At 39.9% G+C, this 26,174-nt stretch overlaps 1 protein-coding gene across 5 annotated transcripts in view; it reads left to right on the forward strand.

Moving 5' to 3' along the window:
• SRS (Seryl-tRNA synthetase) overlaps positions 1-26,174 on the forward strand; it is a 36,005-nt gene extending 9,831 nt beyond the window's left edge. For 2 of the 5 annotated variants that reach the window (XM_010280553.3, XM_010280554.3), the window contains exons 3-10: positions 18,201-18,294; positions 18,367-18,515; positions 18,604-18,696; positions 20,082-20,261; positions 20,485-20,651; positions 23,325-23,459; positions 23,562-23,655; positions 25,498-26,174. In XM_010280553.3, coding sequence (XP_010278855.1) covers positions 18,201-18,294; positions 18,367-18,515; positions 18,604-18,696; positions 20,082-20,261; positions 20,485-20,651; positions 23,325-23,459; positions 23,562-23,655; positions 25,498-25,770 — 1,185 coding nt within the window. In that variant the 3' untranslated portion in view covers positions 25,771-26,174. Of the gene's footprint in view, positions 1-3,175; positions 3,363-18,193; positions 18,295-18,366; positions 18,516-18,603; positions 18,697-20,081; positions 20,262-20,484; positions 20,652-23,324; positions 23,460-23,561; positions 23,656-25,497 lie in introns of all 5 variants that reach the window. The other 3 variants (XM_088901176.1, XM_088901177.1, XM_010280556.2) reach the window with 2 other exon arrangements.

Genomic DNA, 26,174 nt, shown 5'->3' on the forward strand with positions numbered 1-26,174 from the left:
TTTGCTTCATGGCCACTCCCAATTACCTTCTGAGACTCTAGATCCTAAAATACACAGTGGGAAGGAAAGAAGGTTACACAACAATTTAATGACTTGGTTAAGCTACTTACAGATAACAAATTTGTATTTAATCTAGGTACATGAAGAGTGGAAGATAGGAGTAAGGAGTCTGTAGCCTTGACAGTTCCCTTGCCAGAAATAGAAGCAAGAGAGCCATCGGCTAAGGTGATTTTATCACGACCAAGAAGCAAATCATATGAAATAAACAAAGTGGAAAGGTTGGTCATGTGATCAGAAGCACCTGAGTCTATGATCCAAGGGGTCTTAAGATTACCTGAGGTGGTTGCATGATTAGCAAAAGCTCTTATACCTGAGTGAGCAAATGCAAAGGTGGTTGGATTTCCTGAAGGGTTGGAAGATGAAGTTACACCTTCGAGATGACTGATCATCTTCCCAAACTTTTCATACTCAACTTTCATGGCCGCCAACTGTGCACAGGCAGACTCAACTTCAACATCTGTACCAGTGACTGCATTTGCACTCCCTGTCTTTCTACCATCATGTTTCTTCTGGAATCGAACAGGAAAAAGACCGGGATGTAATTTCCAACACTTGTCTTTGGTGTGCTTTGGCTTCTTGCAATATTCACATACAACCTCCTTTTTCCAGATCCACTAGGAGCCCCTACAACTCCTTTGGGTTTAACCACCATATTTGCAAAGTGATCATTAGTGCCAACCCCTTGAACCTGTACCTGTCTTCTGCTTTCTTCACTGCTGACCAAAGCATATGCTTGTGACAATGAGACACTTTCCTTGGATAAAATATTTTGTTTTGTGATGTCATATTCAGGGTTTAGTCAAGTTAGGAACTCAAAAACCCTGTTTCTTTCAACTAATTTCCTGTAGGTTTCTGCATCATTGGAAGTATCCCAAGTCACAGCCTCTATCAGATCAATTTCTTGCCACAGAAATTTCAAGGTTGAGAAGTATACCGCAAGGGATTTGTCCCCCTGTCTTAAATTCTTCACACCACTCCTCAGTTTATAGGCTCTGGCTACATTTAGTTTATGGGAGTAGGTTTCTGCGACACTATCCCAGATTTCCTTAGCTGAGTTCATCCACAGATAATGTTGACTAATCTGTGGCTGCATTGAATTCACGAGCCACCCAATAACGGTGTAATTCTCTTGCATCCATTTCTCATAAGAGGGATCATTCTTTGGGGGAGCCTTCTTGCTTCTGGAGATAAACCCCCACTTTCCTCTACTACAAATATAAATTTTCACAGATTGTGACCATGCCAGATAGTTGGTTCCATCCAGTTTAACTGTGGTCACGGCCAACAAAGAATCAGCTGGGGTTCTCAAAGCATGTCCATATTCAGCAACACCCTTACTCTCAATATCTGAGTCCATCATGTAAAAGCTTCAATTAGGGTTTCGGTCAACTTCCACTAGTGTACTGATTGTTGATGAACTCAGATTGAGTTAAATCGACAACAAACACAACAACTCACAAGGCCAGTTCAGACCTGACAGTCGTGAGAACCAAGCTCGGTGGCAGCTCTTCCAAGAAGAAGAAGGCCTGATTCAGCCTTCAAGAGATAACCAGCAGACCTCCAAACACTGTGTACCCGATTGGAGTACCTTTCTAGTTAGGGATTCTAGGTTCCCAACAATAAGTGCCCTAAAGAGAGCAAGAACACAACCCACAGTACTTAAGAGGCCTTTTTACGAACACTATGTATGCAGTAGTGAACACCCCACTGTCACCTAGTAAGAACCACTTCAGGAGCAGTCCGTATAGGTCCAAGAAGCAATTGAACTGAAGTAGAGACTCGTACCACTGAGTCCAAACAAGTTTCGACCACTTGACAGTCCAACAAGATGAGAAACCGACCCAGAAATCTTTGAGTTAAATCAGGTCACCAACAACCGAACAGCTGAATAGATTTAGAGGGTTTTGAACTCTTTAACAACCCCCCCCCCCCCAAATCAGAAATATAACCCAGTAATAACTGAAGCAACTTACAGTTTTATCAATCTTTGATTTGAGCTTCAAATTAGGCCGAACAGTCCTCTCTGATTCTTCCTGGTCACCGAACTATTCTCCAAGCGATTAGAGTTTTGGGCACCTTCCAATGACCTCCAAGAATCAGGCGAATGAGTCTAAACTTCCAGCCCTAGAACACCCTCATGCAGTCGGCTGGACTATACCCACATGAGAGCCACGCCAAGCTCAGGCCTACTCTGATACCAAGTTGAAAAACAACCCTTCGAAGTATGGGACTATGTAAGATTAGATGAAAACCAGAAAAGGCAAACAGATGAGAAGGTTGGTGAAGATGAAGAGAGAGAGCTGGCGGCAAGGAGAGTTAGAGGATGAGAGGTTCAAAACTAAACTCTCCCTCTAACACTCTAATACAATTTTATTAAGATAATTCTTGAGTAATTACAAGAGAGGCCCTTGGTTGGGCAAGAAATTACAAAAACACAGTATAGAAGAGGATGGGCCCAGAATAAGGTCCATTACAGACAAGAATATAAATATAACTTAGAATAACAGCCTATGGGTCATTCGGCCCATCTTCTCTACAGGTTCTAAGGTTCTCTTTTGGGATGATCTTTGGTTGGTTGATACTCCCTTCAACTCTCTTTTCCCCAACCTCTATTTAGTGTCTGACTATAAGTTTCAACCCATTTTGAGTTTTGTTACCTTTTCTCCTTTTGGTTTGAGCCAAGACTTCGGTTTTAGAAGAGTGTTGAGGGATAATGAGTGTGAGGCCCTTATCCACTTGTTAAGTAAACTTAAGACAGTTTTCCTAGTTCAACCTGTGGAGGAGACTAGAGTTTGGTCCACCTGTTCTGATGGTTTTTACACTTGTTCCTCTTTCTACAACAGGCTTGCACAACCTCCTATAGAGGGGAGAACGTTTTGGTGAAAGAGATTTGGAGCAAATCCATTCCACCAAAGTCTAGGCACTGTGTTGGGAGGTTTTTCTTGGAAAAGTGAACACTTGTTACATGCTTCAAAAGAGGAATCCTAGTAAATTCCTCTCCCCTCATGTATACTTTCTTTTGTTTTGCAAATGGAGAATCCCTACCCCATTTATTGACCTCTTGTACTGTTATGCTCTTTGTGTAGGAATCTATTTTTTCTCTCTTTGGTTGCAGGTGGACTACTCCTCAAGATGTAGTGAGTCTTTTCAACCCAAACTTCTTAAGGCAGCCAACGAAGAGAGGAAGAGTTATGTGGAAGCCAATGTGGGAGGTAGTGGTGTGGACTGTTTGGGAGGAAAGGAATGCAAGGATTTTCAATCAAAAGCAAAGGTCAAAGGAAGAAACCGTGGAAACTATAAAGGTAAAAGCTGCACACTAGTTAAAAACACTTGATCTCTTCCAAAGCTTTACAGTAACTGATATAATAAGGGCTTGGAACACCTTCTTACTTCAGTTGGCCAATGAAAAGAGGAAGGATTGTGGAGGTAGGGGTGGCAACGAGCCGAGCTTTTCACGAGCTGCTCGAGCTCGGCTCGGCTTGGTTTTGGCCGAGCTCGAGCTTGAGCCCAATTTAGTGGCTTGATTGTTAAACGAGCCTAGTAGAGCTTGGCTTGTGAGGCTCGCGAGCCGGCTCGAATATATATATATATATATATTTGATATTTAATATATATATATAATAAAATTATAGAAAATAATATATATAATAAAAATATTATAATTATTAATTATTATAAATCTTAATTTTTAAATATAAAATAAAAAATTTTACATATAATTTTTATTTTTATAAAATATTTTTTTCTAAATATTTTTATAATAAAATATTTATAAAATATTTTTGTAAATATAAAATGAGCCGAGCCAAGCCGAGCTCGAGCCTTGTAGAATAGTCTCGAGCTGAGCTGGAGCCTGGTACTATTCGGCTCGGCTCGACTTGAATCCACTCCTATGTGGAGGTGTTTAAGGGCTGCTATATGTTGGTTTTTATGGGAAGAAAGAAATTCAAGACTCTTCTCAAACAAGGAGAGAAGCATTTAGAACATCATAGAGCTGATCCACATAAGGGTCACACATTGGCTGAAATCTTTGGACTTATTCACAAATTTCACCTTGGATGATTTTCTGAGAAATTGGAAAGAGATAGCAAGCTCTGCCCCAGTTAAGAGGGCTCCAAGTCCTTGGATCTCTTCCCCAGTAAACTTTGACGGTAGCAGCATTGGGAATCCGGGGTAATTTAGTATTGGGGGTGTTTTCAGGAATGAGGATGGAAATGTTTTAGCTATTTTCTCAGGCTCAATTGGAGAAGGTTACTCTCTCAAGACTGAGCTCTTTGTGGCCTTGGAAGAAATCCAAAGAGCTAAAGAAATGAATATTATGAGGCTGGTGACTCGGAGGTGGTGGTAGGATGGTTAAAGGAAGACAAGACTAGAATGTGGAGTTACAACAATGAAAGGAAAAAATTTAAATGGATGACTAAGGACATTGAGATAAAGTGCTGTTGGGTGAAGAGAAGTGCTAACTCGTTTGTTGATGGGTTAGCCAAGCACAGGGTGAATAGGGAATCTTTGTTCTGGGCTCATTTTATTTTTTATTTTTTTTGTATTTCTCTTGGTGGCCTCAGCCTCTTTTTGGGGAGTTAAGACAGTTTATTCTCCCCCTCCTTGTACTTAAAGTTTCTTAATGATTAATAAAAGTTATTTGTTATTGATAAAAAAGGGCTTGGAACGAAGTGGCTCACTCATTCAAAGAGAAAGAAAGGAAGGTTATGGATTGATAGCCCCCAACAAGCAATAAAATCAAACTAACTTTGATGGAAGCCCTATGGGGAACCCAGGATTGGCAGGTATTGGTGGTGTGTTCAAAAATTCCTCAAGCAAAGTGTTGGCATTGTATTTGGGACCTTTAGGAGTAGGTGATTCACTAAAGGCTGAGCTTCTGGCACTACTACAAGGTTTAAAGCTTGCTAAGCAAGCAAATCTCAAAAACTTGGAGGTTGAAGGGGATTCAAAACTGGTTGTCACTTGGACTAACACCAGGTGTAATGTTCCTTGGATTTTTAGACATGCCTTAAAGGGAAATTGGAAGCCTGGCAAGGGAACTTAATGCCACCTTTACCTGGATTAGAAGGACTGCAGCAAATGGGATGACTGACACTTCAGCCAAGCAGGGAGTCTATAGGCAGAAGCCGTTTTGTAATCTTTTTGGGTTTGTTTCCAGCTGTTTGTTGTAATTTGTAACTTATGTAACTTGTTTCTCACTCATTCATAAATTAGTTTCTTCTTGCTGATAAAAAGGGGATAGATTCCCTAAAAACCCCTTGATTAGCTAAAGAATGCAAAATTTGTCAAATGCAAAACTAAACCAACTTTGGAATTCGTATTTGTAACCATCACAATCAAATGCATTTGATAAGAATACAAAATTTTATTAATGCAAAACTAAACCAACTTTGGAATTCGTATTTGTAACCATCACAATCAAATGCATTTGATAAGAATACAAAATTTATCAATGCAAAACTAAATCAACTTTGCATTTTCATAAACCATAAATATTTGCATTTACACACCAAAAGTAGTTGAAGCAACACATGGGGTGATAGGTACCAAAAAGGCCTTCTTCTTTGAACCACGTCACAAATTTTGATTTTTTCATCCTAACCTAAGTGAAAGATGAGTGTTATTGGCCCACCTCGTAAGGCCTTCACAAGAATGTCCAAAGTAGTGGGAGAGATAAAGTCTTGGAAAAGGAAGCACAGGAAAATTGACCATTTGATTTTAAAGTCCAAATTCTACAATCATAATCAAAATTGGCAAGGAAAACATCTTTAAGAAAGTCTAAATAAGATGGGGCCTTAGTAACTTCAAAATCACTTAAATCTCTTCTAAGACCTAAATCCCAAGCCAAACCTTGAGGTGAAAGAGAAACACACTGTGAGATAGGTTTACCTTTGCGAGAAAAGATAAGAATAAAGTAATGGAAATTTGTCCTTTAGGGTTATGTTCTCCCACCATAGGTCTCCTCAAATCTGATTTTATTTATTGCTAGACCAATTATCATACCTCAAGTGTTGCAAAAAGGCAAGGTGCAAAATATCAAAATGTATCGGTGATATTGGCCAATACATATTAGTTTTCAAGGTCACCGATATGCTTACTACAATTTCCTAGGATGTTGATAAAAGAAAATACAACTTCTTAGGACAAATGGCCATATTCAATGGAAAACAATCTTTCTAGAGATGACTTGATCCAAAACTTGCAACCTAAAAACATTTTTTGTATGCATTTCGGCCCTTTTGATTGTGCGTTATGCAATACTTTGGACCATACAAAAAAGTAGGATGTAAGGACGAAGTTGCTTTCTAAGGGGATGCCAAAGAGACTATCATTTTAGCTTGCATCCCACCCATTTGAAGATAACCTATAAACACTCTTTATGGCTTCATGCTGCTACAATCTGCTTAATTTCAGAGGAAATCTCCATAACCACTTACCTAGCTGTCAGAGATTCCTATTTTTTTTTTTTTTGAAGAAAAAGTTAACTTTATTCGAAGAAAAGAAAGGTACATGAGGAGATGTACACAGCAATTAAGCACTCAGAAAGTTACATAGGCAAAAAACTATCAAAAAAGGGAATCCCTGTGAGCGCCAGATTTAGCTAGACTGTCGGCTTTAGAATTTAGCTCCCTTGGAATCCAGACTACATGAGCATTTAGAGAAGAGAGGATGTCTCTCGCTTCAGCCAGTTAGTGGGCTAAAGTCCAAGGCCCACTGTCAGGGTTAGACAGCCAGTTAATGGTGTTGGTTGAATCTCCTTTAATGGTAAGGTTTAGTAAGCCCATGTCTTTTGCAATCCTGATGCCGGTTAGAGCTGCCATAACTTCAGCCTTTGTTGAGGAGGCTATCCCAATCGGCCCACTAAAAGCCCATCTGATATTGCCATTTCTGTTTTGAATTACCCCTTCAATACCCGCAGTACCTGGGTTTCCAAAAGCACTCCTGTCAAAGTACAAGATCGTCTCCCCTCCACTTCAGATCTGAAACTGCGGGAAGTGATGAGCTGTTTATGATTAGAGTGAAGAAAATTTATGGCGTTTCTTTGAAGGTCATCAAAAGTAACTCCTCTGAAGTAAATTGAGTTGGAGGTCCACAAGAAACATCTATAACAGATTATAGAAATCAGCTCCTCAAATTTTTTTTGTTCTGTTGGTAAACACCCGGTTGTTTCTCTCTTCCCAAATGCTCCAGAAGATAGCATGAGCAGCAGACAGCCATAAAGTTTTTCCTCTTTTGCTTAAACCTCTTCCGGACCATTGCCCTAAGCAATCAACCACATTTTCTAGGAATACCCAGCTGTATTCAAAGAGTGATAGAAAGAAATTCCAAAATTTTCTAGTTTCCTCACAGTGAATCAGGATGTGGTTGGTAGATTCCCCAGCTTTAAGGCAGAAACAGCACATATGGGGAGATAGATAATATCTTCCATGATTCTTTTTCTGAAGGAGGTCGTAAGTATTGATTTTCTTTAAGCTGGCTTCCCACACAAAAAAGCATACCCTGGAAGGGATATGAGCACACCAAATTCTCTTGTAGGGGTACTGATCAGTAGCTTGATCTGAGATCCGCAATCAATTTGGTGTTCACATCAAAATTTTCCGTTCTGATAATGGTCGTGAATACTTGTCTTCATCTTTTCGAGAATACTTGGACCAACATGGCATTATACACCAAACTTCATGTACCTATACTCCGCAACAAAATGGGGTTGCTGAGAGAAAGAACCGCCATCTTGTAGAAACGGCACGCTCCCTCATGCACCACATGAATGTTTCCAAAACTTTTTGGAGCGATGCAATGCTCACCTCTTGTTTCTTAATTAATCGGATGCCCACGTCTATCCTTGATGGTCGTTCTCCTTTTAGTGTCTTATTCCCCAACATGTCTCCGTTTCTGCTTTCTCCTCGGGTATTTGGGTGTGTCTGCTTCGTTCATAATCTGAGTCCCGGGACTGACAAGTTAGATGCACGTTCCATGAAGTGTATCTTCCTTGGTTATTCCCGAACTCAGAAAGGGTACAAGTGTTATCATCCTAGTTCTCGTCGTTCCTTGGTATGTGCTGATGTTACATTCTTTGAGTCTACTCCGTTCTTCGTGGGGTCCGGTGCTGCTGCTTCCCCCACATCACCACCTCCTCTTCCTCTTCCTGTGGCTGATCCACCTCCTTTGGTTCCAGTCATGCCTACGTCCTTGCCTCCGGTGCCACCATTGGTTGACCGTCCACCCATCCGTCACGTGTATACACATCGCCCACGTGTACCGGCTGCAGCTCCTCCAGCTTCATCACCGTCGACAGATCCAGCTCCAGCTTCGACACCAGCCTCCGACCTAGATCTTCCTATTGCCTTACGGAAAGGTAAGCGTACTTGCACCCTTCACCCTATTTCCAATTTTGTTTCACTTACCCACCTCTCCGCTTCCCATCGCCAGTTCATATCTTTGTTATCCTCCGTGGTTGTTCCTAAGGATGTCCAGGAAGCCCTTACCTCTCCAGAGTGGTGCCGTGCTATGGAAGAAGAGCTCTCTGCTTTGCATCATAATCACACTTGGGATCTCACCGCTCTTCCTCCTGGGAAGCAGGCTGTCGGTTGTAAGTGGGTGTATAGTGTTAAGTACTTGCCAGATGGTCGTGTTGAGCGCCTGAAGGCGCGGCTGGTTGCCAAAGGGTACTCCCAAACCTATGGCATTGACTACACGGAGACGTTCTCCCCGGTTGCTAAGATAGGGTCAGTTCGTGTCGTCATCTCTCTTGCAGCTATGTCTGGTTGGCCTCTCCATCAGCTCGATATCAAAAATGCCTTTTTGCATGGGGATTTGCTCGAGGAGGTCTACATGGAGCAACCACCTGGGTTTGTTGCTCAGGGGGAGGATGGTAAGGTATGTAGACTTAAGAAGGCTATTTATAGACTTAAACAGTCCCCTCGAGCATGGTTTGGTAGGTTCAGTGAGGTGGTCAAGAAGTTTGGTCTGAAACAGTGCCAAGTTGATCACTCTGTCTTCAGTCTTGACTCTTCGGCAGGTAAAATAATATTGGTGGTGTATGTGGATGATATCGTTGTGACTGGGAATGATAAAATGGGCATTGACAGATTGAAGGCATTCCTACAGGAACACTTTTAGACAAAGGACCTTGGCAAGTTGAAATACTTTTTGGGCATAGAGGTAGCAAGATCTAAGCATGGCATTAATTTGTGCCAGAGGAAATATGTGCTTGATTTACTGGAAGAAACAGGATTGTTGGGTACTAAACCGGCTGAGACACCTATGGAAACAAATACGAGGCTGAGCAGTGATATAGGTGAAGTGTTTGAAGAGCCTGGCAGATACCGACGACTTGTAGGCAAACTAAACTATCTATCCATTACTCGGCCAGATATTTCATTTGCGGTTAGTGTGGTGAGTCAGTTCATGCAGAAACCTTTGGTCCCACATTGGAATGCAGTGCTAAGGATTGTGAGGTATCTGAAAGGAGCTCTTGGTCGTGGTTTGCTGTACAGAAGTGGTGGAAAACTGGTAGTAGAAGGATACACCGATGCTGATTGGGCAGGTTCTATGTCTGATAGACGATCTACCACAGGCTATTGCACCTTTCTGGGGGGTAACCTGGTAACATGGAAAAGTAAGAAGCAAACAGTTGTGGCAAGAAGCAGTGCAGAAGCGGAATATAGGGCCATGGCACATACTGCTTGTGAACTAGTGTGGCTGAGGAACCTTCTACAGGAGATAGGATATGACATCAGTACTCCAATGAAGCTCTACTGTGACAATCAGGCAGCGGTTCATATCTCTTCCAATCCAGTGTTTCATGAAAGAACCAAGCACATCGAAGTTGACTGTCATTTTGTGAGAGAGAAGGTGCTGAATGGGGTGATAGAAACTGCATATGTTAGTACGGGAAACCAGTGGGCAGACTTGTTTACAAAAGGCTTGAGTCGGGGGAGAGTGGACTACATATGTAACAAGCTGGGATTATATGATATATACTCACCAGCTTGAGGGGGAGTGTTAGTGGTGTTAGTGAAGGGGTATTTCAGTCTTTGTACTTGTTGAGAATGCTGATGTGTACTGTTATGTTAGTTCGAGTGCCTCTTACTTAAAGAAGGGCACTCAAGTCTTTTTCAATAAGTCAATAATATAATAATAGGTCTGGCCGAATCAAGGGATTAACTTTTTTCCCTAATTCGAACCAGCCTTTCTCTCTTTTCTCTCTTCTCTCTTTTCTTCTTTCCTCTCCTACTTCTTGCTGTCTACTTTACTCTACAGTCAACGAACAAGACAGAATTCTATGGCAGGTCAAACTTCAACACCTGGGATATGGAAGCTTCTTGGTTTATGGTAAGGCTGAATAGGCGAGGGAAGGAGTTGGCTAAGGTAGAATTACCCCACCATAGATCAGTCCAAAATTTAATTCTATCACCCTTTCCCACCTTATATCTGATAAAGGATATGAAAAAAGTGTAGTTTGAGATTATACCTTTCCAAGGGTGGGTGTCTTTGACCCGATTCAAGTGGAGCTTGCTATCCCAACCGTTGGCGTGCTTTCCGTATTTGCTAGTAATTACAGCAGTCCAAAGTGCATTTGGTTCAAGAGGGAATCATCACAACCATTTACTGAGAAGAGCTGAGTTTCTTTTTTTCAAGTGTTCTACTCCCAATCCACCTCCCTCCTTTGGTTTGCTAACCTGAGACCACTTCACAAGGTGAGAGCCCCTTTCCCCACCTCCTTCCCAAATGAAGTTTCTCTGAAGTTTTTCTACCTGAACTGCTATCTTGTTGGGCATGCGGAAGATAGAGAGGTAGTAGGTGGGAAGGTTTGCCAATGCTGCTCTAACTAGAGTGAGCCTCCCCCCTTTTGACAAGTAGTTCCTTTTCCATGTGGCTAACTTCTTACATTTTTCTAGAATTGGTTCCCAAAAGTTTTGATTTCTCGGGTTTCCTCCAAGGGGCATCTCCAGATAGAGGAAGGGGAGGTTTTCTACCTTGCATCCCAAGATCTCTGTGAAAGTGTCCAAGGAGTGAGTACCAGCTAGATTTAGGCCAGCAATACTGCTCTTTGCAAAGTTCACTTGCAGTCCAGAAATCCATTCAAAATAGGTGATAGCCCATTTCAGATTTGATACAAATTCTTCATCAGCCTCTAGGAAAAGGATGATATCGTCGGCAAACAGGAGATGAGATATCTGGGTGGCTTCCCGTCCGACTTCAAAACCTCTCAAAAGACCAAGAGAGATAGCCTTGTTCACCAGTTGGCTAAAGATTTCTGTGACTAGAGTAAAGAGCAATGGGGAGAGGGGGCAGCCTTGTCTTAATCCTCAACCCACTGAATCCACTTGTTTCCAAATCCCATTAATCTCATTATTTCTGTGAGACACTCCCAATCTACTTTGTCGTATGCTTTTTCCAAATCGAATTTCACAATCACCCTTGGTTTGCCATTCATCTTCCTCTTTTCAACGCATTCGTTTGCTATTAGGATGCTGTCAATGGTTTGTCGCCCTTTGACAAATGCAAACTGATTTGGGGAAATGATTTCCCCTAGGACTTTTTTTAGTCTTTCGGCTAGAACCTTTGCTAAAATTTTGTATACACTCCCAGTCAAGCTGATAGGTCTGAAATCTTTTGCTTCTAGAGTACCCTTTCTCTTGGGAATCAAGCATATGAAATTAGAATTGTTTCCTTTGTTGACAATGGCTGAATGATAGAAATCATTAAACACCTGCATCAAATCTGAACTAATTATGCTCCAACAAATCTGATAAAATAGAATTGGGAAACCATCAGGGCCCGAGGCTCTATCTCCATCCATGATAAAGACAGCATCCTTCACTTCGTGATCTTGAAACTCTCTTTCTAACCACAGACTATTCTCCTCCGACAGTTTAAACCCTTCCCAAAAGCTTATGGAGAGTTTTTTGTTTTCTTTCTTTGAGTAAAGATCTTTAAAGAAGTATAAGAAAGCTTCAGAAATTTCCTTAGGGCCCTCCACTTCTCATTGCCCGATTTTTAATTTTGTTATAAGATTTCTTTTCCGCCTCCCAGATGCAAAAATGTGGAAGAACCTGAAGTTATTGTCCCCCTCCTTTAACCATCTGACCCTATATCGCTGTCTCCAGTAAACTTCTTCTCTTCTTACTACCTATTCCCATTCTTTTCTTAGCTCAAATCTTCTCCTTCTTTCGTTCTCATTTAGGTGCCCACTCTGCTTCTTTTGGTCTAACTCATCCAATTTGGATAGGATTGCTGATTTCTCTTCTTTGAAGGCTTTAAATTCCTCTTTGGCCCATCCTTTTAGCTTCCTTTTTACATATTTTAATTTTTCCAGAAATCTGTACCCTGGCCAACCTTCTGTCTTGCATTCCTCCCACCATGAGGCAACCTTTTTGCAGAAATCTTTGTGATCCGTCCAGAATTTTTCCAGCCTAAAAGGGGTTTTTCCTCTGATCACCAAATCTGTACTTAAGGTGATAGGCCAGCGGTCCGAAGTACATCGGAGCGGATCTCCTGAAAGGTCAGGGGGTAATGGGCTTCCCAATCTGAAGTAATTAAGAATCTGTCAAACCTACAACTTATGGCATTCTCCTGCATGTTCGACTAGGTAAAGTTACCATTCCTTAGGGGGAGGTCATGCAGCTTGTGTCTAGATATGAAGTTGGAGAACTCCCTCATGCTTCTATTTACCCTCTTCCCATTCGAATGTTCTTGACTGAATCTCGTGACATTGAAATCAACTCCCACAACCAATGGAATCTCATCATGTTCATGCAGTGAATCCAGCTCTTCCCAAAATCTACTCCTATTTGATGGATCATTAGGGCCATAAATTGCTGTTAGGATCCAGGTAAAATCATCTGACTTGTTTGTGAAAAGCAGCGAATGAGAGAATTCACCTCTATCAACTTCCACTCCTGAAACCACATCTTCTCTCCACATGACGAGGATTCCTCCTGAAGTGCCTATGGCTGGGAGTGTAGCCCATTTTCTGCCTCTTAAACCCCAGATTGCTTTGATTAACTTTCTGTCCACCTCTTCCTTCTTGGTTTCTTGAATCAGAATAATGTCAGGATTCTCTCTTCGGAAAGTATCTTTTACTAAGCTTCTCTTTATTTCTCCACCCAACCCCCTTACATTCCAGCTCAGAATTTTCATCTTAACCTCTGATGATCTTACCCTTACCTTTTTCTTCTACTCCCTTCTCCTGCATATTCCGAATTTTCATCAACTATACCCCATTGTAGCCTCTTTAATTCCCTATTCGGTCCATTTTTCAGAATTTTCGTTGTTCTTGATGTCACCTGGTCAACTCCCTTATCTCTTGTACTGTTCCATTCTCTACCAGAAACCTTGTCGGAATCACATTGCTGGAGGCCTAATTTTTTGGCCATCATTGTGACTACATCCATATTCTGTTCCCTGCTAGGACGTCTAATCAGTTCCTTGGACATAGAGGTTGAACCCGAAACCTCCACATAACCTTTGTTTGGGAGAGCCATTGGTTGGGACAGCCGGCCACCTGAACCTGGAACACAAGAACAACAGGGGTAGCAATGAGAAGGTGAATCATGATAATGATAGAAACAAGAAGAAAGTTCTGGATTCGTAATGGGAGTTGAGTTAGAGAGATTTGTGAGCTGGTTCGGCGATAAGTTTCTCCCTCGTCCAGTCTCAAAGCTTTTGTTGGCGGAAAGAATCCCATAATCTGGGTCTACCAAGAGGACGTCTTCCAGCATTTCTACACTTCCCCACGCTTCTCTTTCTGCAAAGAGAGCTTTGGATCTGTTGAAGGCTATCTCCTGGGTATCCATTTCAGATTCTGTCCTGTAAGTGCTCAGGTCTTCATCTGGCTCAGATTCTTCTTCTTCGGAGGAGCTTGGGGTCGAGATCTGCGACGGAGTTGGGGGTCGGTAGATTCTCTTTCTGCGATCGTTTGGACTTGGGGGAGTTGCAGGGATGATTTCTTCGCTGAAAGTTGGTGTCGATGGGGGGCTTCCCTTGGGGTGGCCTTCGCCCTAGTCTGGAGGTGAGTGACAGCCCGTAGTTTTGGCGGGTTTCCTAACCGGGTCGGGTTTGGATATCCAGTGGGACTTCACAACATTTGGGTCCGAAGCAAATAGCTCTGGTGCAGGCTTTGAGACAGGAGCCACGGATTCCTTCAAATTTTGATTTTTTTTTCCTTTTAAAGCTCTTGGAAAAAAGTTTCTCTTCTCTTCCTTAATATTTTCCTGGCAGGGGAAGATTTTGCTTCTTCCTTGCTTTACACGCCTCTTCCACAGTCGCCACCTTTTCTTTGTCCTTGACAAGAAATCCCTATTTGAGATCATACCTAAATGTAATCCACTTTTTTTTTTATGAATTAAATGTAATCCACCTTCTTCCCTACTTTTATTGACCGTTTGCCAATTAACTAGTTTTGGAGTCACTTGGCTCCCATAAGAAATCCCTTAAATCTTCTATCTTTTTAGCAACTAGTGTTTAAAAGTTAAAAGAAAGTAGATAGGTAAGTTGGAAAGTTTGGCCTTGATCAAAATGATCACACTCCCCAAAGAGATTTAGTCTTTCTTCCATGTTGCCAATTTCTTGGATAGCATATCCAAAACCGGACTCCAAAATGTTACATTATTTAGATAGCCAAGTATTTTACTATCCACTCAGCCACTAAACAACTCAAAATTCCAGCATACCTATCCACATCTTCGCCTCCTAATTTCACTCCTATGCAACTTGTTCAAATGTTTATCTTCCTGAAAGAGCAAGGAAAGAAGATAGGTGTTGGCAAGATGATTTATTTACCTTTTCTGTTGATTTCCCCTCTTATACTCTTCATCTCAAATAGGCTAGCAATTTTATCCTCCAATTTTATGGTAGCTTCAAGAGGAACTCTTTCTCTAGGTCGGCTGCTCCGCTGCTGGTATTGCTGTGTTTTGTTAGATAGTGTATGCTCTTATCTCCAATAAGATTGATGTACATAAAACATTATTAGTGAATGAATAAAGTACATTATTGTTTCATGTCCTAACCAATATGTTTTCTGTGAATTACTCCTTAAACTATACACTTATGAGACTCGTGTTAGTTTAGAATGTTCTAAGCCATTGGATTGACTTACAGAGTTTATCCTAACAAGGCTAGCACTAGTGTGCTGCCGAACTGGTGGAGTAGCTTGTCTCAGCTATTAGGGTTATACCCCAAGCACAACCAGTGGGCGTTTATAAGAAACACTAAACCCAGACCAATTTCCAGTTATGCCTTGGACTTTGGAGATAGATGGGCAAAACTAGAAAGTTGCACTTAACCCCAAACTTGATTATGATACTTTTACTAGGTATTGGACTGACTTGCTTTTGATGTGCCAACCAGTGAGATCCATCAAGGGTCAAATACCTGGGCATGTTGGGGCAGTTTGGGAAATTATTTGAGTGGGTGATCATAGTGATAGGATCAATCCCTTTGTCAAACAAAGCGAATATCAGGCTTTACACTCTCTCTGATGAAACCTAAACTGTCGGCAGTGGATTTCAACTGTATTTGAAATATGATTTGCAAAATTTATTTATATGTTATATTACTATTTTATGCAAAATGTTTTGATCCCGGGATCCATCCGAGCAGAATGTGACACTGTGTTGTCAGGGAAGAGGTCCTTCCCTGTGGGTAGTGTTCTGATGATTATGGGCCGAGAGATTAGGTGTAAGAGGTCATTACAGGGCTGATTACCTGATGGGATTTATCTTACATAAGTCCATTATCCTTGGGTCTTCATATGGTGGCTGAATCCAAGGATCATTTAGGTGTAAATGTTGTGCCCAAATTGAGCCCAAGTTGATTGGGTTAGAGGTTCATTGCCCTAAGTAGTGAATTCGGCCTGACCTCTTTCAAAGGTAGGGCCGACCCCTTATGGACTTGTGTGAGACCTTTGTGGGTCCCATGCCATACAATATTTAGGCCCGAAGTGGCCATGCAACACCTTGGAATGTGAACCATTAGAGAAAATAGGCATAAGGCCCTTTACTAATATGATTACTTAAGTGATCACATGACAACTTAAGTTATCATGTGACTTGGGTTGAAAATGGGCATGGATTTGGGTATGGGGTACCTATCCTTTTAAGAAGATAATGTTTATCAATTAAAGATAAACTTCTGATCCAAATTTTATTTGGATCAACTCCTAATTAGATTAGGAGAGTGCTCTATATAAAGGAGAAAGAGGGGAGAGTCCAATTAAGCTAATTCTCTCCACTTTCTTGTTCTCTTATCTTCTCCCTTGCCTCCCAGAAACCCTAATACGACCTAGCTTTGATAGGGGCTGATTTCTATCAGCCCTCTACTGTGTTTTTGCAAGAAAAACATTAGAGCATATCAAGTTCACATACCCACTTCGATCCTAGCAAGTTGGAGACTGGTTTTTGCTGAGTCGGCTTCACATACACACTGAGCCATCTTCAGTTGGAGGCCGATTTTGGGACTCATATTAGGTGTGAACTACCACTCTGGGAGCTGCATTTTTGTGGTCTCCGTATCAGGTATGATCACTTTTTATTTGGGTTTCAAATCTGGTCCAGTTAAGTGCAAGATCGATCCCGAAATTTCAGATTTCAAAATCACCAGGAAATTGGTTCCTGGGTTGGGTTAGAAAATATTTGAGAATTCGGCCAGCCACCAAACCTGGTTCGGCCATGTCAAATCTGATTTCTAACCCTTCCAACAGGTTTTTCTACAGTTTTAGGGGGATTTATGTTGGGCTTTGAGTGGCCCAGTTACAGCTGAGGATGCTTCAGAAATTGATGTTCATGCCCTCCTTCAAGGATTAAGACTTGCAAAAGCTCTCCATTTTAGTTGACTTACAGTGGTATAGTGAAAGTTGACTCTAGAAATTCCATCAATTGGGCTAAAGAGCACGGTTTGGGCCCTTGGAGATTGTCCAGCTTCTTACATGAGATCTTTGAGTTATCTTCTTCTTTATCCTGCAACTTCAGATGGATCCCATGGAATGTAAATTTTTTGGCTGATGGTTTAGCAAAGTATGGTTTGGGAAGGGATTTTTTGTATAGTGCAAACACAATGCCTAACTAATCTTGCCTCTTTTTCTTATTGTTCTTAATACAAAGTTGGAAAAAAAAGAAGAAGACGAGAAAGAAAGAAAAGAGATCATTTTAGGCCGATGGGAAATATATTAAGAAAAGATTTCTCCCAGTTGAGTGCTTTATATAAACTTCTTAAACTATTCCAAATTACCTTTCTGCCCCTAATTATGGGACACCTCATTAAGTATGGGACAGAACAGGACAATTATAAAGCTAAAGACAAAAGATATAATGCCTCTGTTCACTCACCACTTAGCGCAACTCTTATTGGATTGATCCTCAAATTTGAGTTTTTTTTTTCCCAAAACAGTTAAGCATGAGCCCAGTATTCCTAATGATGTCCTCTTCCTCCATGTCCTCACAACAGATGAGATATCATAAAAATTGTAAATGAGTTACTGCCATGGCACCTAATCTTTACCCACCCTCCATCCCCTGACTAAATTGCATTATTTGCCATCGTGATCAACCAAACCATCTAGCAACATTTGCAACTAAGGTGAATAGGAATGGAGACAGTCATCCTGCCTAAGGATTTATTTCTCTTTGCAGGGAAGAAAACTTTACCTTTCCATTTACAAGAATGGAGTAATAGTAGGAGCAGGAGTCCTATAACTCATTTTCTCCATCTCTCTCCAAACCCAAAACTTAACAAAATCCAGTCCAGAAGAAACAAAAAACAATCCATATAATTGTAGGCTCTCTCCAATTCTAGTTTACACACTAACCCTTTCCTTCCCATCCTTCTAAATTGTTGTACACACTCATTGGCTGTAAGGATTTTATTGGTGATTTGCTTCCCTTGTATGAAAGTTCCTTGAGATTGGGAGAGAATAGAAGGTAGCACTGTTAGGCTATTTGATTAATCAGTTCTATCTAGTTCTTAACAACAACTCATTTGGTAACCAAAATGAACCAATAGGGATCCAACTCCAATGCAATCCAATGTGACTGTACAGTCTAATTTATTTCTTGAACAATGGTTGCAACTCTGAGATAACAAATGCACAAAAAATGCCTATTCTGTTATAGTTAATTATAATTCACAGATGGCAGGAAGTTGAACGGCTTCGTGGGGAAAGAAATGTGGTTGCAAACAAGATGAAAGGAAAACTAGAACGATCTGAACGCCAAAGGCTTATAGAAGAAGGTATTCATTAAAGTATTTATTTTATTGATGATACTGTTCTGGTTTATATATTCTAGTTTATTGTATATGCAGGAAAGAATCTTAAGGAAGGACTTGCAGCTCTAGAAGAAGACCTTGTCGAGCTCACTGATAAGCTTCAACAAGAAGCACAAAGCATACCAAATATGACTCATCCAGATGTTCCTATTGGAGGGGAGGATTGCTCAGTACTCAGAAGGATGGTATTAGGATTTTTTATGATCCCATTATCAAGTTCAGTAGATCAGGTTCATCTACCTTCTTTTTCCAAAATTTACTTTTATTTTGTAGGTTGGTAGTCCACGTGAGTTCAGCTTCCCTGTCAAAGATCACCTGCAACTTGGAAAAGGACTAGATCTCTTTGATTTTGATGCAGCTGCAGAGGTATCTTCTTAGGCTTATCTAAGGTATTAAGGTATATCTAATTTGTAATGATGCAAATCTAACTTCTTCATTGGCAGTCTTGGGAGCTCTTACATTGTGATGGATCGCATACCTGGATCTATGCAATTCTTTTCTAACTTCTAAGATCTGTTTATAAATGAGCTTCAAAGGGGCTGTTTTCTCATTCAGAAAATTACTCGCATAACCTTTGGAAGTGTAATTCTATATTCACCTTTCAGAGTCCTGAACAAAATGAGAATCACAAGAAAATAAACTGTAGCAAAATTATGTGTAAGGTGAATGAGTGTAAAAAAAATGGAAAATCTTGGAAGAAGATCAACGATGAAGGGCTGTTGATAGCTAGCCTGAGTTGTAGATTACTGTGCTTGGGCTTGGAAGGTTGTCTGGAAGTGATGGCAAAGGAGGTGTGCCTGAAGAAGTATTGCAAGGTGAACGCTGATATCTTGGCATGGATGGCATTTTTAAGGCCATCTTTGGAAGGCTGCTCTATGTTGTGGTTTTGTTCCAACTGAGAAGTAGAGTGACTTGTTCTTAGACCATGGTTGTTGGGTTTATTATGCTAGTACTTGGAATTGAAGTTCTGCCATATTCAGTTCAATATAATTTTTTCCCAGTTGTTATGGATCTTTCTATTGTAGAAGACTGCATGAATTGGACTAACACCTTGCTTAGGGATGTGATTTCTTTGCTTCAAATATGGGTTTTTTAAACAAAAATTTAATAGAGGAGCAATGGAGATATACAATCTATACTCTCAGTCTCTCACTGGATATATAATTTATATTTATTCTTTTGATTGTGTGTGTGTGTGTATATATATATATATATATATTTGCATAAAACATCTGGGTGAGAGTTGAACACATCACTGTTGGTCATTAGACCATTGGGATTAATAAAATTAATGCTGTTTTTCATCCTCCCCCCTACATCATTTAAGATGGATCAAGAGCCTGGAATGTGTAGTTCTAAACAGCTTTCACCCTAAGCTCAATTTCTTTGTTTGGCTAGAACTCTGCTGCCTGAGCTTCTCTCACAATACATGTGTAGAAATGTGATGGTGATGATTAGTAATTAGAAGAATCTGGGGAATATGACAATGGAAGAGATCAATACTAGGGTATTAATTAATTATGAACATGTCATCCTATTTTGAATCATTGTTGCTTAGTTCACCTCAAACAACCTTGAAATCTCTGTGTGAGTTTGAAACTTTTTTTTGAATATTATACAAGTTTGAAACTTTTTCCTTTCTATTAGTCATTTATTTTATTATATTTATACTACTTACTGGATTCAAATACTGTAATACGGTTTTGAAATTTTCATTCATGCTTGTAATGTACCAATGCTGGTTTGTATAGGTAAGTGGATCAAAATTCTACTACCTAAAAAATGAGGCAGTTATGCTAGAGATGGCACTTATCAATTGGACTCTATCAGAAGTTACAAAAAGGGGTTATACACCTCTAACCACCCCTGAGATTGTTAGGTCGTCTGTCATTGAGAAATGTGGTTTCCAACCTCGTGGAGCAAACACTCAGGTTTGTAAAAAAGTTTTTTCCTTTTTGTTCTTTTTATTCTTTGAATGGATCAAATTAATGAATTTTTAACTTACTATATTTGAATTTTATCCATGAACCTGGCTGGGTCAGAATGTTATCATGTCCATGCAATTGCTTTTGTATATGGTGTGGCTCACAATAGGCTAAAATGATGGTCAGAATGATCTATTAATATTTCATAATTTCATTCTAACATTAACAGGTTTATTCCATTGAGGGTAGTGATCAATGCCTCATTGGGACTGCAGAGATTCCTGTAGGGGGAATTCATATGGATTCCATTCTAGCTAGTTCAACGTTGCCTTTGAAGTACGTTGCTTACTCCCATTGCTTCCGTACTGAGGCTGGTGCTGCAGGCACTGCAACAAGGTGAAATTTTTTTGGTTCTAGTTGGGTTCCTATTAATAAATATCTATTTTCTAATTTTATCTTTGATTTATTGTCTTTTTTTCCTTAGGCATGTTATCTTTTCCATTCAAGAAATCTACTGTAATGGAAGCATCTGCACACTTTCCATGAATTGTTACAATTCATATTGTTCATATGTTAGTCTTAATGCCAGTCAGCTTCTTTACAAGAGATTAGTCCTTGTACAATTCTAGTCAAAGCAATCTGGTTGGCCCTTATAACTCCCAAAATTAGGGCATTCTGGTGGGGAGTAATCCATCTAAAGATTTTTTTTTTTGAAAAAAGGTAAGGTAATTTTATTAAATGGAATCATAGATTACTGGAGCCCCATTCAGGAGCAACAGACCGGGACCGAGGGCCCAACACTGACTTACAACTCAAATAAACTATTAGACCCCAGCTGGGTTCCAAGCATCCTGCTTTGGAGACCTTTTGCAGCTGCTGTCCAGGAGATTAGCTTACTAAAAGAAATAGAAATTAAACAGTTGACTTGGAACAATTTTGAAAAATTCTTCTATTCCTTTCCTCCCAAATGGTGCTTATTACTGCAGCCGGGGCTGTCTTCCAAACACCTTTTGCCATCCTTGACAGTCCTTGAAGCTCCCAACACCATAGCAGGCCCTTCACAGTCAAAGGCATAGACCAAAATAAGCCCACAGAAGAGAGGAAATGTCCCCAAATTTCTGCAGCAACAGGGCAGTGGATAACAAATGACTGTTATCCTCTTCCTCTTGGCCACACATCACACAAAGCAGGTCTTGAATCTTAACTCTTCTAACTAGGCTCTGTTTTGAGAGGCTTTTATCCAGCACTATAGCCCAAATCAAGACATTTACTCTTGAGGGGGGAATCGGATTCCAGATCTTATCAGCAGGAACCTCAGCTCTGTCTCCTGCTATTAAGTTTCTGGCAAAAGAGCCAACTGAGAATAATCCATCTGCAGACCAGTTCCAGGTCCAAGTATCTTCTTCCCACTGGTTTAAGGACTGGTTAGACAGCAGCTGAAACAGCTCTACCACTTGGTCTATTTCCCAATCTTGAAATTATCTTCTGAAGCAGGGGGTCTGGGTAATGGTGTTATCTTTCAGCTCATAGCATTCGGACACCAATACATCCTGATTTTCTGCAAACTGGTACTACGCCAACTATCCTTCTAGAATTTCAGTCTGTGACCTGAACCCACCTTTATGGAAAGTCCTCCACTTAGAAGTGGAGCCACTTCCATGATTTTCTTCCAAAGGGAACAACCCAAAGGGGAGAAATTAGAGACACAGTTACCCAGTCACCACTATCTGTACCATATTTTGTTGTTAGTAATTCCCTCCACCAGCTCTCTCTTTCTTTTCCAAATCTCCAACCCATTTCCCTAATGGGCCTGATTGAAAATCTTCAAGTTTCTGATCCCCAGACCTCCTTTTTCTTTTGGAGAACACACTTGGTCCCAGTTTACTAAATGAATTTTCTTTTCCTCCTCCCATCCTCTCCATAAGAAGTCCCTTTGAAGTTGTGAAGGTCAGTACTAGGTCCCAGTAATCCATGATCAGTATTTGTGAAACCCTGCAAAAAAAAAAAAAAGGTCGAATTGGGTGTTATCACCCACATGTGCTTCCTTTGGAAGGCAAGCTGTGAAACCACTAATTACTTATCAATGCCTTGTTCCTTTTTAAAGCAGAATTTGGGAGCATTTTTCCGCTTTATTTGACTGTAGGTGGCTCCCCCTACAGAGGTGGATGCTTTGTTTTGGACTAGGGGAGAAAGAAATTCCAGATCTTTTCTAAATAAAGCTTTTTTTTTTTTTGAAAAAAGTAAGGTAAATCAATAAAAAGAACCACTGATTCATTTGATTGAGATCAGGGTCATTTGTTGGATACAGACTCCAGAGGAATTCTCATGATTCTCCTCTAATGAACCTTGGTTTTTTTCTGTGATTTGATGGAAAATAAGGGAGAAACAAAGTTAAAGGAAGTTTATTAAAGAATTTGACAAATTTAGTTAAGAACTTTCCCTCAACTTTCTATTTCTCTCTTATTTTTTATCAAACCAAACACAGTCTTAGAGGATGGCCATTGCTGGCTTCCACTTCTATTGGAAGTGCTATGACTTGTAGAACTTGGATCCCTCAGACGTATCCATGTAAATGCACACTGTACATCATGACATTATTAATAAAGTTTCAGTTACTTCAAGATGGGTATAAGTTCTATTAAAAATCAAGTGCCTATGGGGCATCAATGGATGGAAAACAGAGGATTAGATACCTATAAATATCCATGCATTTCCACTGATACATTTGCCTTTTCTGTTACATGAAACTTCACATAGCCAATTGAGTTTGATAATTTTGTGAAGTATGTTGCATTTCTTAATGTATTTCTCAAGTGAGACTGATACAATTTAAAATGTTTCATATTCAATCGCTTGTTGCATATTGAGAAAATATAAGATGATGGCCACCATTTTTTCTATGAATATTTTTTTTAACCATTTAGTTGACCGTACTTGTTCTAGATTGGAAGCCTGGCTTGAGTTTTCTTTTATACCATAATACCAGTATGTTTTGTTATTATTGCAAATGTTGGATGTGACAAAACTGTTTAGAAAGATGTGTGACACAATGATGAAATATCTGACCAGGGGCCTTTATCGAGTCCATCAGTTCAGCAAGGTGGAAATGTTCATTTTGTGCCGACCAGAGGATAGTGATACCTACCATGAGGAGTTAATTGGAATTGAGGAAGATCTCTTTTCATCTCTAGGGCTTCATTTCAGGTTGGAAAGGAGTTTTACATGTTTCCATTTTATCTTCTGCAGTTCCACTTATGCTTTATTTATTGTATTTATTTGTTCCATGTTTGTTTTATTTACTTTCAGAACTTTGGATATGGCATCTGGTGACTTGGGTGCACCTGCTTACCGTAAATTTGATGTAGAAGCATGGATGCCGGGTCTAGAACGTTATGGTGAGGTATGTTAGCAATTAGCATGCAGAAATCATGATCAACTTATTTACCCCACTTCTAATTGCAGTTCTTTTTGCAATGTGAATTCTATTCTTGATTGGAGTTAAGGTTAGGAGAGGTGATCAAGTAGTTGGATAGCTTGGTTTATGTCTTGTATGATTGTATCTCAATAGAACAGTAGATAATATAATAACTAATATTCCTAGTTGGAGATGATTGTATTAATTAATAGATATAGTTATAAGTAATCGGTATCTATATATGAGAAAGTCCATTTTATAACTTTTAGACAGACAAACTATTACACTTCTTTTACTGAAAAATTACCAGCTATGATGCTCCTTCGTGTGTGTGGAACCTTTTCGACCCTAGTTTCTTCCAATTACCAAAGAAGAGAGGTAAGGTGATGAGGAAAACAATAAGATCAGCTGTTATTTGGTCGGTGTGGGAGGAGAGAAATAATTGGATTTTCCAAGGGCAAGAAAGATCCAAGAAAGCACTTATAGAGGGCATCACCACCAGGATCATACATTGGCCAAAAGCATTGGAGCTTTTTAAAGACTTTTCTTTAACTGGCTTCACTAGACAATGGAGTGTCATAGCTGGTTCCTCATCCCTCTCTACTTCAGTACAGGAAAGTTGGTCCCCGCTGCCTTGCTCTAGAGTGAAACTGAATTTTGACAGAAGCTCTCTGGGCAACTCAGGCCCCTCAGGTATAGGGTGTGTTTTCGGAGGTGAGGAGGTTAGAGTGCTGGCCCTTTATTTAGGCCCTGTAGGAGTGGGAGACTCCTTAAGAGCAGAAAGTTTTTGCTTTACTCCAAGGTCTCAGATTGGCAAAACAATGGGGAATGCAACAATTAGAAGTGGAGGGAGACTCCGAACTGGTAATAGGCTGGTTGCAAACAAGAAGCATGGGCACTTGGCTAATCAAACAACAGCTAAGAGAAATCTCAAGCTTAGCGAGGGAGATTGGGGTAAGGTTTAATTGGGCAAGAAGATCAGCAAATGGTATGGCTGGCTTTAGCTAAGCAAGGAGTCAATAGGCAGGAGTTGTTTTGGGCCTGTTTATGAGACTGTTTTTGTCAAAAGATTCTCCATCCGGCCCTTGGATGGTGACAGTTGTAATCTTTATCCATTATTATTAATGAAAGTTACCGTTTCCCATAAAAAAAACCTCCTATTGCATAAATTAATTTGACTGAGGATAAGTAGTGTGAAGGAATTGAAGTATGGGACCATTATAGTTGGGAAGCAAAAAGACTTTTTTTCCTCTGATTATTTCAAATGGACAGTATTGCCATCTCTTCAATTTTTTTTTTTTTTTTGTTCAGTTATAATGTTAACTTCGGGAAAATGAATTTATGTAGATTTAATTTTATTACTTGGGTATCTTATACATACATACTGTTTGATAAACTGTACTGACTGGAACAGTTAAGTGAGAAATTGTCTTGCACTTTTTGTATGCTGAAATCACTGGACTTAAAAGGAATTATTATTAGTTGGTAGGTATTAGGCAATATTAGTTATGAATATAGAACCAAGTTAGCTACCCAAAATTTATTAGATTCTAGAATTAATTATTCATTTAGAAATATTAGTAATAAAGGGCCTACTCATCTGTATACAAAAAACCTAACCGCAATAGATGGGAAGCTAATTCACCTATATTTACTAAATAATGCTGACACTTGCTTTGGTATGAAGGCTTTTACTTCAATGCTAATTTTTTCTTTCTATCTAAAATATAATAAACAAGTACACAACCCTCTCAGTGCACCTTTTCACTACCTTACATTCGCTTTATGCTAGTGTTCAATAATTCTCAAATCCATGTCATGTAACAGATATCAAGTGCTTCAAATTGTACTGACTATCAAAGCAGGCGGTTGGGCATCCGGTTCCGCCCTTCATCTGAAATATCAACTGGTCCTAAAAAGGGAAAAACCAACATTCCAACACAGTTTGTGCACACCCTTAATGCAACAGCATGTGCAGTCCCTAGGATGGTCATCTGTCTGTTAGAGAATTTCCAGAAAGAAGATGGATCTGTTATTATTCCTGAGCCATTAATACCATTCATGGGTGGGCTTGATCTGATTAGACCTAAGTCAAAATGAGAAGGATGATAATTATATTTATATTCAAATTTTGGACTTGATCTGTTGACTTGATATCCAGAACTTGGTAAGGCCGTGCCTTCAACTGCAAAAGAGAAAGGGGAGAAACTGGAAGAAAGAAAATTTAGCGTACAGGATTTATTTGAGGAAGTTTCCAGCTTCAAGCCTTCAACTAGTGGAAACAGAGGTTTTGATTTCCTTCATTTAGATTTATTCATTATGAAAAATATGGGCTTTCTGTATGCTCCATGAAAAATATGGGTTTTGAAGTTTCCTTGATCCCATAATTTAATTGAAAAGGAAAACTGGTTATGGCCATTACAAGACCCAATACAATCACTTCAAAACTATAACAAAAAATCATAAGACTTAAGACAGATAATTTTAATTACTTGTTTGATACA

The sequence above is a fragment of the Nelumbo nucifera genome, chromosome 3, assembly GCF_055504915.1.
Source record: "Nelumbo nucifera cultivar China Antique chromosome 3, China Antique-T2T, whole genome shotgun sequence".
Taxonomy (NCBI): Eukaryota; Viridiplantae; Streptophyta; class Magnoliopsida; order Proteales; family Nelumbonaceae; genus Nelumbo; species Nelumbo nucifera.